We start from the raw sequence: 15,000 nt of genomic DNA, 5'->3' as shown, positions 1-15,000 counted from the left end.
GTTTGCATGTTCTCCCAGTGCCTCGGGGGTTTCCTCCGGGTACTCCGGTTTCCTCCCCCGGTCCAAAGACATGCATGGTAGGTTGATTGGCATCTCTGGAAAATTGTCCGTAGTGTGTGAGTGTGTGAGTGAATGAGAGTGTGTGTTTCCTGTGATGTGTTGGCATGGCTAGTTAGTTAGCTAATAGTGGCAGCATTATCGTTATGTAACCGGAGGTAGTAAGACGCTCAGCTGTGTCTATTACTTGTGCAATAGTTCAATCACGGAAGGAAGTGGTACCATACAAGCGACGTGTCATTTTATACAAACGTCATTGTGGCATTCTTTGCTCAATTAAGAGCTAGCGGAAATTCTTTTACATCAGCTATTAGAGGAAATTCTTTCAGTAAGGGTTGCCACACTGACTGGTAGAGTCCCACTTCAGTACGTTAAAGATTCCTAGATCTGCTGCAGTTTGTCTGTAAGTCTGGGTGGCACTTCCTGAAAACACCACAGAGACGATATCATCTCCGTCCATAGTAGATGAACAAACATGAACGTGTAAAGCAATACGTTGCGTACATTGTTGTAGAAAACTCTGCTTGAAAGTTTCACCTCACCGTTTAAATTCCTTAGTATTAAATGGGAAGTCGTTTATATTAATATACGCTAATACGGTATGTTAGTATGGTATCTTTTCTATAACAACAGGAGGTTGATTTGCGGCTAGTTTCACAAACACCTTCCATCAGCCTACATCAGACACGCTGACTCCGTAGCACTTTAACAGCACATGAAATACAAAATGACTGCAACAATACGTCAGCGAAGTAAGCCGGTGCTCTGCCCAGAAGAAGGTCGATGTAGGTCATATGCTTCACTGAGCAGCTTTTGTTTAGTGCTGAAAAAAAAACTACTAGTTGTACATGAGAAGAAAAAAAAAAAGAAAAGGATGCAGACACAGATACGTAGGAGTGATGGAAAGGACAATAGGATGTGAGACACACTTTTAGAGGGAATAAATTTAGAGAAGAGACAATGCTGAGCTGGATCAGATGTTATCAGAAAACCCTGTCTGGAACCACTCCTAGATCGGGTCAAGGAGTGTGTCATACCCTGTCATAGCATGTCATTGTGGTCTCGCTTATTTGTACTGCTGTATCATCATATAGCTACTGGAATAAAGATAAGTTTCCTCATCTTGTGTGGAACTTGTGTCGACTCTGAGCAGACGACCTCTGTTTAAAATGACGAAGCTCTAATGGAAAAGCCTGGTGTTCTAAGAGAAGACCGTGTATAAATGTTTTGTCTGAGGATTAAACAACTTGTTTATGTGGGTGTAATAATGTTTATTAGGCCACTTGCTGTTAAAACTTGTGGAACAGTGTGTTCCGCAACACTGGAAATATCCTCTCAAAACATGGACGCAATTGTGAAACTAATGGAGTTAATCTCAGCTTTCAATTGTAATTTATAAGAAATCTGTAGTTGACAATGGTGCGGATTCTGCTCTGATATAATGTAGTATTTCAATAACAAGGAAATATTTGACTCTCACTGTTACCATATGAATGCCATTGATAAGGCAACAATTTAATATTTAACGGTGCCGCTTTGTCTGCTGCTACAATTTTTAATTTATAAAGCAACGAGTCTATATTTGACGATACCCCTATTACTGCAATGACAGGATTTTCATCATAAAACCAGAATAAGTCAGAATCTGGGGGGGGTGTGATTAATTCGCAAAACTATTTACAGATAATATTCATAATTCTGATGCAGCATTTCGGTCATGTGATGCGTCGGTCCGCACCGTCAGATCGGTACACACTTCTGAGCAGCATGTTCCATTCCAGAACCGTTTCCATGCTGCTAAAGTTCTCAAATGTCTATTCCTTCTCGCCAGTGCTTTTCTAAACAGAATTTGAAACCCAGAACACTATCAACATTGTATCAGTGGGTGTGTGTGTGTGTGTCTGTGTTTTTTGTCTTATAGCCATGAAATTCTCACACAGATTTTCACCAACAGGCCCACGTACACACACACACACACACACACCAGCAAAGTGGATTAATTGACTTGTTTAAGCAGGAGAACATCAAAAGTTCACCTGGAATTTTCCTGATATTTGACCACTCGGTGTTCTGCTTCCTGTGCTTTCCAGAATGGAATGCTGCTAAAGAAAAGATTTAACTTTTCTTGACCTGTGCGTAGTGTGTGTTGCCTCACAGCTCCAGCGGTCAAATTTCTGACTAAAGCTTGGGATACTGTCTGTGAATGGTCTTGCAGGTTTTTGTGTGGTTTCCTTCTCTCCATCAAAAAACACTCTGGGATGACTGGTTAATCTTAATTGCTTGTTTGTATGGTGCCTTATGATGGGCTGGCATTCTGTTCACCATGTGTCCCCAACATGCACCCAGTGTTGCACATTTCCCCTCATTGGGATCGCCAGCATATGCACCCAGTGTTACCACCCTGTATAGTCTTTCATACTATCTATAAGAAAAATGCATTTTTATACATTTGACATGCATTTTTAATTTGAAAAGAACAAATCGGATGACTCTACCTTCCTGGCTGGCTCACCGAAATAAAGGTCAACGATTTGTTTTGGTTTCATGGCTACACTGTATTAAGAAATGATGGACCAAGTGTGTTTGGTCATACTGAATAGTACCTGAGGTATTGCTCAAATGATACCTGTGAATTTTTGGCTTCGACCAGTGGCCACAACTTCCACAACTGTCTCTCGAATATTGCAGAGTTTCTTCTGAACTGGATCACAAGTTAAACCTTGTACCGAAGTGCATAATAATACATGTTAATCTGGAGTAATCGACTGTTATACAGATCGTATTGAATTAAAGAATTCATGTGAATCTTGCAGTATACAGTCACAAAAAGAGTTTGAGCTGGATGTGGGATTTTTGATTGTCATTACAAGTCAAAAAAGCAGTCAATTGCTCCATGATGATACTTTTTGGAGCTTTTAGCTGTATTAGAGCTACCACAGACACATTCATTGCCTCTGCTGGAACCTAGAAGATTCAATATTAGAATCGAATGTTGATTTGTTCAATTCCATTTAATTTTATTCCTATAATGATTTTTTAACATATAATTTGTTACAGTGCAACAATCCAGATTTAGATCCCTAATGAGCAAACCAGATGCAAACTTGGCGAGGACCATCTCTCAGGGATAGTCTCATATAAATATGAATTACGGAGAGGAAACAGACTGAAAAAGGGAATCAAGGGGGAAAAAAGGAAAGGTGAGATTAAAAATCAGAACGTTTCAAATCAACTGTATAGAGATAAGATTATGAACTAAAGCAAAGGTGAGACTGCAAATGTTCTTAAAGGAAAGACACAAAAAAAAAAGCCAAGCAGATTAACAACAGCTAAATAATATTTCAATCACCATCATAACCCACCAACTCTCTCTGGAGAACCATTCAATATTTTTCTTTCTTCCCCAGTCTTCTGTTTCATAGTAGACTGCTGTACATCTTAATCGAGCTATATAGCGTGTGGCACTCTCAGGGGAGAGCGTCACTTCTGTGAGAAAGCTGGGTTGGTGGACAGATGGACGCGGAGGAGTCTGGAATATTCCAAACTCCAGAAATAACTATAAAAGATTTGTACTGTATGTCCAAATCCGAGGATGAAAAGATAGTAAACAGTGCGAAGGCCTGATGGGACCCATTTCAATTTCTATAATGCCTGGGGTACAAACGGACACTCTTTAGGGGACATTTGCTTTGAGCCCAAGCCAATTAGAGCAATTTTACAAACACAGTAAAATATATATATACGGCTTGCTTCTTAATGTGTCTTCCTCTCAAGGGACAATTGATCTGTATTTTTTTTTTCTTTTAAAGACTGAACATAACCATGTCATTTTTATGTATCACAGTTCTGTCTGCATGTTTTTGAACTTACTCCGAGTATGACCATTCTCAATCTTTCATTACTTATTAAATTCAAGCTTTCGACTCCTTCCTTCCTTCCTTCCTGTCCTTCAGCACATCTGTCACCCTGTCTCTGGTTCCCCATTTTTGTTTCCCCCTCCCTGTCAGCACATCTGTGAGCAGTTAGCTGTTGTGTATCCCCGTCCGTGTGTTTGTGTAATAGTCGGGTGCAGCTGTAGGAAAAATTCTTCCATTTTACACATCCTGATCCGCTGCTGGAATATTAGATGTTGGGCGTAGACTAAAAAGTGTGGTGTGCTGTGGGGTTGACATAAGCATTACAAAATGGGCGTTCGTGTTATGTCTCCTCAGATACTTTTTGTCATTACAGAGCCTAAGTCTCGAATTACTTAAACCTAAACTGCACATTTCAGCAAATAAGATTTACTTTAGTTGAGTTAAAATGACTGTACATGTTACCAGGGAAACCTTTAATCTATATTAGATTGATTAGCACTCACTTTCGCTTATTCCATCTAATATCTATAGTGAAATGAAGAGTTTAGATTTTGATCCTAAGCTCAGGTTACAGTCTCTGTGGAGATTTGCATATTGTCCCTTGAGTTTCTTCCAGGGATATACAGGCTTCTCTAAAGTCCCATAAAAAACATTCCAGAGGATAGACTTGCTAAGCTAAGTTGCCCCTAGGTATGAATGTGTGGCCTAGCGATGGCTTGGTGACTTAACGTGCCCCCTGGTGTCCCCTGACTAGGGTTAAAGTGCTCACTGAAGATGAAATTCTAAAGACGAGAAAAAAATATAATGCGCTGTGCAAGTCGTGAAATAATGAAAATTGTGTTTATAATTACTTCAGGTAAGAGATACTGAGCTAATGGGCTTCAACAAAGAGAAATCCAAACTTTAAATGAGGACTGAACAGAAAATGAGGGTATGTGCTTTACTCCTTAAGGGAGTGTGAGTCATATGAGGTTAATTATGAAGGCTGATGGTTTCATAAGAGTGTGATTAAGGAGTGGAGCCGTAAGCAATGACCGAGTTCCAAATCCATTCCCAATATGTGTGAGTGTGTTAGTGAATCATATGAGGACCAGGGCATTCATTATGTCAGGGAATACAGACAGCGACAGACACAGAATCACACACTGTCCTGACAAGCTGAGGTGACCTGACCCGATTCATTCGGTCTGAATCATAAGGGAGGCAAAGAGACAGAGAGATATAATAGGTACTACTTCCTTTTTGCTCTGTATCTGTGTCTGTGTCATAAACCATATACTATGATCTAATAAGAGTGAATATGCTATTCATTACTCACTTTAATAGGAACACCTGTACTCTCATGCACTTATCAACCCAGTCAATCATCAGTGCATATTTTCATGCAAACATAAGCCAAAAGATAACAGCAGTCATCAGATTGGGGGAAAAAAATCCAAACTGGACAGCTGAAGAATGCTAGCCGAGAACATTAACCAGAGACCTACGGCTCTTTAAAAGTCGCTGCGCAAATAACATTAGCACACAAACACATGTTAACTCTACTGATAAGGGAATGGATGGTAACTGGAGGTGGGAGTGGAATTCCTTAGTGTAGTCTCGTCGGCCAAAATTACTGGAATTTGTTGTGTGTTTCTGCTGCTTGAAAAAGAAAAAGAAAAAAAACGTGTAAAGCACATATAAAAGATCTGTGTGTACGTGTATATAAAAATTTAAGACAATTGCATACAACGAAGTTTATCTGGCAACTCTCCAACTGCAACATACACAGCTCACATACTCAGAACACGTACACAGCTCCAAGGTTATGAGGAATCTAGTTGGACTTAAGATCAAATCATCTTCTGGATAATCAGGCCATATGGAATGCAGTCTGCAGTTAATGCATCACTTCCTAACCAAATGTGTAGAGCATAATTACGCTATATAATTCATTTCTAAACGCACTGAGTAAGCAACACCGAATCAAGCTTTAATTCGTTGGAACTTGAATCGGTATTTCCCAGAATTACACATTTGGGAAAAGCGCAGTGGTGCTCCAGTAAGTGGCTTACGTGAAAGGAAAGTGAACTCGTAGCTCCTAGTGTTCACAGTAAGAAAGGAGAAAACAGATTTGTGGCAAAATAAATATACACTTAAAAACATTCAAGTGGAAAACAATTCAATAATCAGTACTTGTAAATAAAAACAACCTATTTGTTTGATCAAGTTGCTGCCTCACTGAGATATTTCTTTACATTCTGTACATCAATTAAACTTCTTTGAACTTTCTATAGGATTCTTTTCTATATGATTTTTTTTTTTTTTTGTGATTGTGAATATAGGTCACATTGTGTATTTCATGCTTCTTTGCACCACACACATTGCATTTTAAAGTGCAGTTCTACATGTGACCAGCAGACGGCAGCAGTTTGACATGAAGACAATATTCACAATTAAAAATGCTAGAACTTTTAAAACTTCAAAACTCGCACCATGCAGCGTGGAAATGTGACACACGGTCATCTTTAATAAAGGGAAAAATAAAAAGTCATCTTTAAAAAAAAAAAGGTGATATATCTGAAACACGTTCATTTTAAAATGTCTTACACTTTAAGAACAGATCTGTAAATGTAATATCAGTGAGACGGAAACAGTGAGCGTCCTCGAGCTCGTCTCACGCGCACAGTCACACAAAATAGAGTGGTGAAAAAACTTTTTTTTTCAAAAAAAGAGGGAATGAGAAAAGAAATACTGAAGAAAAAAGAAAAGAAAAAAAAGGGTTAAAATAAAAAGAGCCAGGTAGCCATGGCAACAGAGAGCTCTTCTAACTTAACTAACGTTGTGCACGCGCGCTCGTGTTTCAAGTCACTCATTCACTTAACAGTGAAATTAGCTTAATTATTATCAATACGAAGAAAGTGGAGCTTAAAGAAGATAAATGACGACTGAACCAAACCGACATGGCTATTATTGAAGCTAATATTGAGTTCGCCTTCACTCACAGCTCCTATTTCGGAACTAAATATAAAAAAAGCAAACACAATCATCATAAGTAGAAAATGGACTGACTTATTTATTTATTTATTTTATTTAAGCACCACATGTTCAACTAATCAGCTAATATACGATTTTTTCTTCTGATATCTGATGTTATTTTGGATTAGCCAGAGCTCCTAGAGCTCAAATTAAACGTTTATTTTATTTTACTTGTTTGTTTCTATCACAACATTTACCTCATTAACTGTAAGGAAACATTCACACGCAGTCCCAAATTAGTCCTGAAAGAAAAGAAAAAAAAAGAATCGAATCCAAACAAACCAATAAAGATACACAGAAATCTATGATATAAGTTTTTGTTCGTACTGTAATATATAAACACGCACATTACATAAATAAATCAGGCGAATAAACAAAGCAAAACACTAATTATAGAGAAAATAACGATAACCTAGCACTGCAAAAAGAAAGAAAGAAAGAAAGAAAGAAAGAAAGAAAGAAAGAAAGAAAGAAAGAAAGAAAGAAAGAAAGAAAGAAAGAATAAATTAGTGGGTTGAAGCACACTGATGAGTGTGAAGTGACCACACAGTGTTAGTAGCACCTACACCAGTCTGGTCCCGTTTAGATTAATGGTTCTTGATTAGAGCTGTAAAGTCTAACACCATTCATTCAGAAGCCCTCCTTTATCCAACAGAGTTAAAGAAATCGCAGTTGCTATGGTGATGTTTTACAAATTCCTGAGCCATACTTTAAAACCTGTTTTGTGTTTTATATTCGGTTTCAGTCTATTAATCACACAAATAGAAGTTCCTCATAACTGTGAGGATCATTAAGACGATGTGCGTTTTACAAACTCTCTACCTCACACACACACACACACACACACACACACACACACACACACACACACACACACACACACACACACACACACACACACACACACAAGCATCCTGATATGTATTCGGAGAGTAGCAAGGGATCAGGAATAAAAAGAGGCAGATAAAATGACGTCCCAGTCTGTTTTCTAAACTGCCTCAAGCATCAGCAAGTATATAAATACACCTCCTGTCTAGCAAGTCAGTGCAGAATATATGTGCAGACACACACACACACACACACAACTTAAAGCAGCTCAGGTGATAAGGTACACAATATGAGAGTGCATGGCTGCTTGTCAGTAGATTATTGGCAAACACTTAAAGTTGCCTGTTAAAAAAATATTGAATTTGTCTCATCTGTTGCTGTGTGTAAAGTTTTCGCCACTCATCTACCCTGTGCACCAATAAAACCACACCACATGGACACATTCATGCTGCCGAAGCCCAGCTGTCCAGTTCTACCCAACACACCACCTGCGCTTCTGTGTATTGACTTAAGACTCATCTTTCACTCACACCTTCACTTACACTCACACAGAACGTTACAGATTTTCTACCAGGTTACGATCCGATGTCTTGGCACAAGTCTGCGGCTGAATAATACACCGCCGTTTTTGTTGCCCGCATTTTGTTTCTGCCAACTCGGCTAGGGCAGGATTCAGAGACGAGGAACCATGACAACGGTGCCAGGAGCCAATCGGGGATGGAGATATGAGTTGTCCCAGTTCCAGCGTTTAAAAAGTAGAAGAGAGAGAGCAAGATAAAGCAAGAGAGAAAGATTTACGAGAGAGATTTGAGAGAACACAGGAGTACAACAGAGAAGTGACAGCTGGTTGTGATATTGTGTTATTAGTGATGTGAAGAGGACAAATGTCTCCGTGTGATCAGATGGTCACAATGACTGACAGTGATTGCTGCAAGAATCTACAATCAGGACAAGATAGACATCAGCACTGGGCCTCATCATTGCTACTTTTCTTTCTTTCTTTTTTTTTATTGACCATTGGTGGTGCTGTTGCACTTGTTTCCATAATAGTGCAATAATCGTGGCTTTATTATGGCCAAAAACATAACATTCAAGTCACCTTCTGAGTTTTACAGTAAAAATGAGACAGCCAAAGAGTCCAGCATGTGGTCAGGGATAAACAAACCTAAAAAAAAGAGAGAGAGAGAGAAAGAAACCGTACTTATTGAGATAGTTGCAGAATTAAGAAGCCGAAAAATTACAAATTGTTAAAAACTGAAGGCTGAAGTTGAAGAGATGGAACTGGCAACCATAAACTAATGATCCAATTAAAATCCAAATTGATGATTCTGAATTCGAGTCCAGTTTCTGCCTCATGCTCTTTCTAGATAGATTTTTTCCCCCTCTTCTTCACAGTCGCCCATGGCTTGCTCATTAGGGAACTAGACCTAAGCCTGGATTTCTGTAATGCTGCCACACACACACACACACACACACACACACACACACACACACACACACACACACACACACACACACACACACAAAATTAAATTAAACTGAGTAATCCCAAACCCCAGGGAAGCAAAATTCATGAGCTCCATTAATAATAACATTAACATTGACACAGTATAAAGTCTGAGTAATCAGTTACTCATGTCTTGAATTTTCCCCCCATTTTAACATAAAGCGTGCATAACGTTGTATAAATGTAACATCGTGAAGGTCACGGATCCTCAGGATGACATCCATCATCCAGCCGCATCACCATGTCAATTAAGCAATCAAATAAAGTTCAAACAAACAAACAAAGATACCCCACACGTGAACAAATTTTCACGTGATTAGGACTAACAATGCACAGCCCTAATACGGCAACGTGTCAATTCAAGAAATTCTAAAAAATATACATGACATGAAGTGTCACATGAATCATTCTCTGAATCATTTTGTGTCACATGAATCGTTCTCCGAATCATTTAGTGTCATATGAATCACTCAGACCACACCCACCCGAACAGCAGGTTTTTGAGCACCATTTATTTTCTCTAAAGATTTAAAAAAGAAAAAAAAACACCTTTTTGTAAGAAATTTAAAAAAAAAATGCAAATAAACATCAAGCAACTCATCAAATAAACCAAATGAATCTTATTGATCAGCACATGAACACAGCCATGTAAACCAAGTCAGCAGGAGGACAGGCGAGTAATCTGAACTAGTATAAGCAGAAGGAATTAGCGATGGTCATCGATGCGTATGCGCTAATGCATCCATGACTGAGCACTGACCCGACAAGCTGAGCCAAATCCACCACCAAGCAAAGGGCTCCAGGAAACATTATTAAATCTGTTACGCTCAAAATGCACACCACTGCAAAAGAATCGCGACTCAAATGAATTGTAGTGGACAAATGAGAGGAGATGTCAAGATGTCAAAAACCCCTTGACAAGATGGACAATGACCTGAGCTTAGGATCAAACCCTGTATCTGAGCACCTGGTCAAACCTCATGTAACATCGTGCTCTAGTCGATACAGTTAAAAACGGAACTCTTACTTTCTAAATGTGATTCTCTGCACATCCTCCAAGCCATTTGTGCATGCGCTTGTTTGCACGCAATCACCTCCATCTCTTTAACAATTCGTCGTGACATCCCGGTTCTAACTGGGCTTGCTAGCATGGTCAATCGTCGCCCGTTTTTATCCTGACATGCCGTCGTAATGACGCAAGATGTCGTACAGGATATTCTTCAAATCGCACAGGGCCGTAGCAAAACTTTGGACTCGTTTGGTTCTTTTCAAAACTTTTAACCCACTTTTTTTTTTTTTTTTTTTAAACATCTTGGAAATACTTTGCAGGTAAAAATCAGGGGTGTGTGTGTGGGGGGGGGGGCAGATGGGTGTTCACATAGATGAGCTAAAGTTACAAACAACTGAAGCAGATGGTAATTATATCTGCGCAGGTGTTGTAGGTGTACTGGAAAGTGGGAGGCGGTGTATGAGATTGTAAGCCGTTGTGTCATTTGTCAGGCTGTGTTTACGAGCAAGATATCTCCGGAGGCTTTTCGTCTTCCGAATGTCATTCTGCATCCCACCCTCCCCCTCCCCCCTCCACACGCAGAACCGTCGCAAACTGACATCGCTACATCTGTCTCAGCTCGATTTCCCATCAAGGCACCGTCCAGCATCCCATCTAGTGAAAGTTGACTGGGAGGGGAAAAAAAACTGGACCATGTGAAATAAACACACACACACACACACACACACACACACACACACACACACACACACACACACACACACACACACACGAAATTCCAAATCAAGCAGTCGGACGTATAAAAACCCGACTTTCTTGCCATCACACATTTTCATACCCGTTGGTTCTATATTTAAAGAGCAGCTGTGAGGTTCATGCGTCGATGCGAGAGAACACGCTAAAGCGGTGTAATCATCAATACAGGGTGTTATTATGGTGTAAAACCGTCTATGGAACTGCCACTGGGTGAATGCAGGACTTCAGTGTGCAGTGCGGTCGACTTTAACGCTCCAACACGCGCACTTTACCCTCGCCCCGGTGGATGGGAACAGCAGGATGTACCAGCAGGTACAATTTGAATTATTTAAATTCCGTTGCAAATGTACTTTATTCTCATAGCGGTTAAAAGATTTTGTCAAACGTCACGCGCGGCACTAATTGCTGAAATCCAGCACCCGTGAAATCTATGCTTTATACCCGCAGGAACAAGATGCTAATGAATTGAATGACATGCAGTTAGCTTTGAAGCAAAATACGCGGTGTAAAGGAGTGTTAGCTCTAATCCGTGTTCGACATGCGTATTTAACAGTGTGTGTAAAGGAGAACCGAGTGAATGTAGCGCGCGCGCGTGCGTGCGTGTGTGTGTGTGTGCTCGATTGACTGTGCCATCACACTCAAGCCCCTTCAACATAGCTGAGGTGAGTGTGGTGGAGGATATTCTATATATATATATATATATGATACAGGACACGTGCTATTCTGAACACGTTCGTCACACGACGGTGGAAGAGCAAGTATAAAAGAAACTCTTCCACCACAGCAAATAAAAGGTGATTTCAAATAAAGAACAGCGCAACGGATAAACAAACAGTGTGAAATGCAAGTGATCAGTTCACGCAGTAATAAATCACGTGGACACACACAACGGTGTGTACATGCATGAGATCAGCTCATCTCAAGTCATCACATAGGCACAAAGGATCAGTTCACCCAAGAGCCCAAGCACAAAGGATCAGTTCACCGAAGAGCCCAAGCACAAAGGATCAGTTCACCGAAGAGCCCAAGCACAAAGGGTCAGTTCACCGAAGAGCCCAAGCACAAAGGGTCAGTTCACCGAAGAGCCCAAGCACAAAGGGTCAGTTCACCGAAGAGCCCAAGCACAAAGGGTCAGTTCACCGAAGAGCCCAAGTACAAAGGGTCAGTTCACCGAAGAGCCCAAGTACAAAGGGTCAGGTCACAGAAGAGCCCAAGCACAAAGTATCAGTTCACCGAGTTCACACGATCAGCCATGAAAATGTCCCTATAAGGTCCCTTCAACAAAGCAAGAAGTTACACAAACAGGCAGAGGATCAGTTCACCAAGCACCAAGTTACACAAACAGCCGAGGATCAGTTCAGTACGCAATAAGTTACACAATCAGATGATCGGCTCAGCAAGCAAGAAGTTACAAAGAGTCAGTAAATTAAACGATCAGATTAGATTCACAGACAAAATGTGATTTATTTATTTATTTATTTTTACATTCAAAAGCCAGCAATGAAACGCAAAACAAAAACCAAACCCCACCCCCACCACGGCGTGTTAAACCGTTTCCTCAGAAACCTTTCCCGCTGATTAATTCACTCCACACCCCACACAAGTGCACTCCTGCCACTCTACCTTTTTATTAAACACACAGCAAGTCTTTGTTTACCCTGCTCGGTGTTAATTATGCTAATCAGCCTAACCTCTGTCATTATCATTACATCCATTCTAATGGGCTGTTTACTAATACATTACACGCAGCTCCCAAAACATGGCCGCAAGCCAAAAATAATCAATTACAGACTTATCACGTCCTCGTCCACACCGAATACCAACACGTACAGACAGCTGAAATCAATTAGAGTCCATCACAACCTGTAATTGCCTGTTTACCTCTCGGGGTTCTAGAGGTCTTTTATGTGGCATTTTGGATTTTAGCCAGTTTTCAAAACGTGACATGGAGAAAAACGCCATTTTCTCAAACCCCACAGTAACACCGACTGTCTTAAAATGCACATTTTTTAGACTCAGATACTTACTTTCCCTTATTTACATACGTTTCTGCGACTGTAAGACATTACTAGGGTTTCCCCACAACTTTCGTCATTGTACTTAATAAAACGTTAACATTAGGAACACAAGAAACTGAGTATCACGCAACATTAATAAAGCAACTTGATTAACCTCACACACACACACACACACACACACACACACACACACACACACACACACACACACACACACACGTTAAAATATAATCAAAGCAAAAGAAAGAAGAAAAAAAAATCATCTCTTTATATAGCTCTAGATCCTAAAACTGATTTATTTGCAAAAGAAATAAAGCCATTGTGTTCGATCTAATGTATATAAACACCATTCTATGTTGGTATTAACTCAGTACTGATGCTGCGTGTAAGGGATTAGCGTTAGCTATGTAGTATTTACTGCATAGATCATGCGGAGAACCCAGTAATTCCACAGCTCCGGTTCCCCTCTAGATATTTTTCTATATTTTTTAATAAATACAATTCAATAAATTATTTGTCAATTCAATATGTGCTTCAAGTTTAACAAACACAACAAGGTCAGAACCCAAAGAACCTTGAAGACTCCTGAGTTTCAAAATCAGGCCCTTAGATGGAGGACACAGGGACCCTGTTACTTAGACGATATTCAGAAAGACAAATAACCCACATAGAACATGTTGAACAGAGGAAAAAAAATATGGCCAGGAATCAGTGACCTAAAAACAAGACTCAGTCATCACCCAGGATTTGATGAGTTTTATGTGTCTAGTTACTGACTGTTTCTAACCTGTCAATCTTTCTGTACCCCACGTGCTCAGGGATGATTCCTTCTATTGGTGGTTTGATTCACAGACCAGGACTTGATTAGAATAAAAAAGGGAAAATGATTAAAAACTGATACCGATTCATATCGGATTGAGACAGAATCAAATCGCGTCAGTGCCGAATTGATTCGAATCATAATGAAGTGCATCAACGATAAACTGAATCATACCGAATCAATCGTATCGGCGCTGAACCGCATTTCAGAAACGCTACACAGATTCCAATCAGGGATAAAGTGAATCATATAGGTGCTGAAGCGAATCATATGAATACCGAGCAGTGTTCGATCGTATCAGTGCCGAATCAAATTGTATCGGTGTTGAATCAGTTGTTTCTTACTGCACCGATGACATTAAACAGAATCACATCCGAATCTCATGGGTGTAGAATTGAGCGGTCAGGTGAACATCAGTGCAGAATCAGATCACATCTCTGCTGAATCGTCATGAATCCTTACACGATTCATCTGCATCTGTGTCACGGTGTGAGATTGTGTGCGTATGTGTGTGTGCTAAAAGGTAAGTGTGTATGGAAAGGACACACACACACACACACACACACACACACACACACACACACACACACACACACACACACACACACACACACACACACACACACACACACACACACACACCACGACCCAGTTTCAGAGGGCACCATAAGGTGTGTGCCACACATTCTGGTTAAGTGTGTGCTGTAGATTAGTGACCATATGCACTTGAATGAAGGCCACCGCCCACACACAGGGGTACAGATGGCGGGAGTCACCTTGGCGACCACACTGTCGCCTCGAACGGTCAAAACGCACCTGGACAACACACACTGAGTGAGAGAGAGAGAGAGAGAGAGAGAGAGAGAGAGATACTTACTAACTTTACAGAGATACTTTGCTCAAAATCTGATTTATTAAATTTTAGAAAACACAATTTTTCTTAACGGTTCATAACAACAGCAGGAACAAAGTAATGAAATGTCATTGTGGGAGAGTTTGATGTGGGAGTGAGGGGAGGGGGGGCAGGCCAGCCCCTGAGTTGAAATCTGTTTCCTCTTCCTGAAGTCAAAGGTCAACTAACCCCCTAGTGGAGGACACAGAGACAGAGAGACAGAGCGAGAGAGAGTGGG

General features: G+C 40.3%; 4 protein-coding genes across 12 annotated transcripts in view; 1 reads left to right on the top strand and 3 right to left on the bottom strand.

The window, feature by feature from the left end:
• LOC113650969 (leucine-rich repeat neuronal protein 4) overlaps positions 1-10,406 on the bottom strand; it is a 16,922-nt gene extending 6,516 nt beyond the window's left edge. The window contains exon 1 of the mRNA XM_047809444.1: positions 10,295-10,406. Coding sequence (XP_047665400.1) covers positions 10,295-10,391 — 97 coding nt within the window. The 5' untranslated portion in view covers positions 10,392-10,406. The remainder of the gene's footprint in view (positions 1-10,294) is intronic.
• Positions 1-15,000, top strand: part of LOC113636638 (WD repeat-containing protein 87-like) — an 873,260-nt gene that overhangs the window by 386,508 nt on the left and 471,752 nt on the right. The window lies entirely within an intron of this gene.
• The window catches only part of LOC113650946 (kinectin-like), a 683,852-nt gene that overhangs the window by 351,100 nt on the left and 317,752 nt on the right, over positions 1-15,000 (bottom strand). The gene's annotated exons all lie outside the window — the stretch shown is intronic.
• The window catches only part of klhl13 (kelch-like family member 13), a 38,652-nt gene continuing 38,413 nt past the window's right edge, over positions 14,762-15,000 (bottom strand). For all 6 annotated transcript variants that reach the window (XM_047809409.1, XM_047809410.1, XM_047809411.1 and 3 more), the window contains one exon: positions 14,762-15,000. This exon is cut by the window's right edge and continues 1,385 nt beyond it. The gene's annotated coding sequence lies outside the window, so the exon portion shown is untranslated.

Source organism: Tachysurus fulvidraco, chromosome 26 (genome assembly GCF_022655615.1).
Source record: "Tachysurus fulvidraco isolate hzauxx_2018 chromosome 26, HZAU_PFXX_2.0, whole genome shotgun sequence".
NCBI classification, from domain to species: domain Eukaryota; kingdom Metazoa; phylum Chordata; class Actinopteri; order Siluriformes; family Bagridae; genus Tachysurus; species Tachysurus fulvidraco.
Note: the sequence above shows the minus strand (reverse complement) of the source record. Positions and strands in the feature narration are given on the sequence as shown.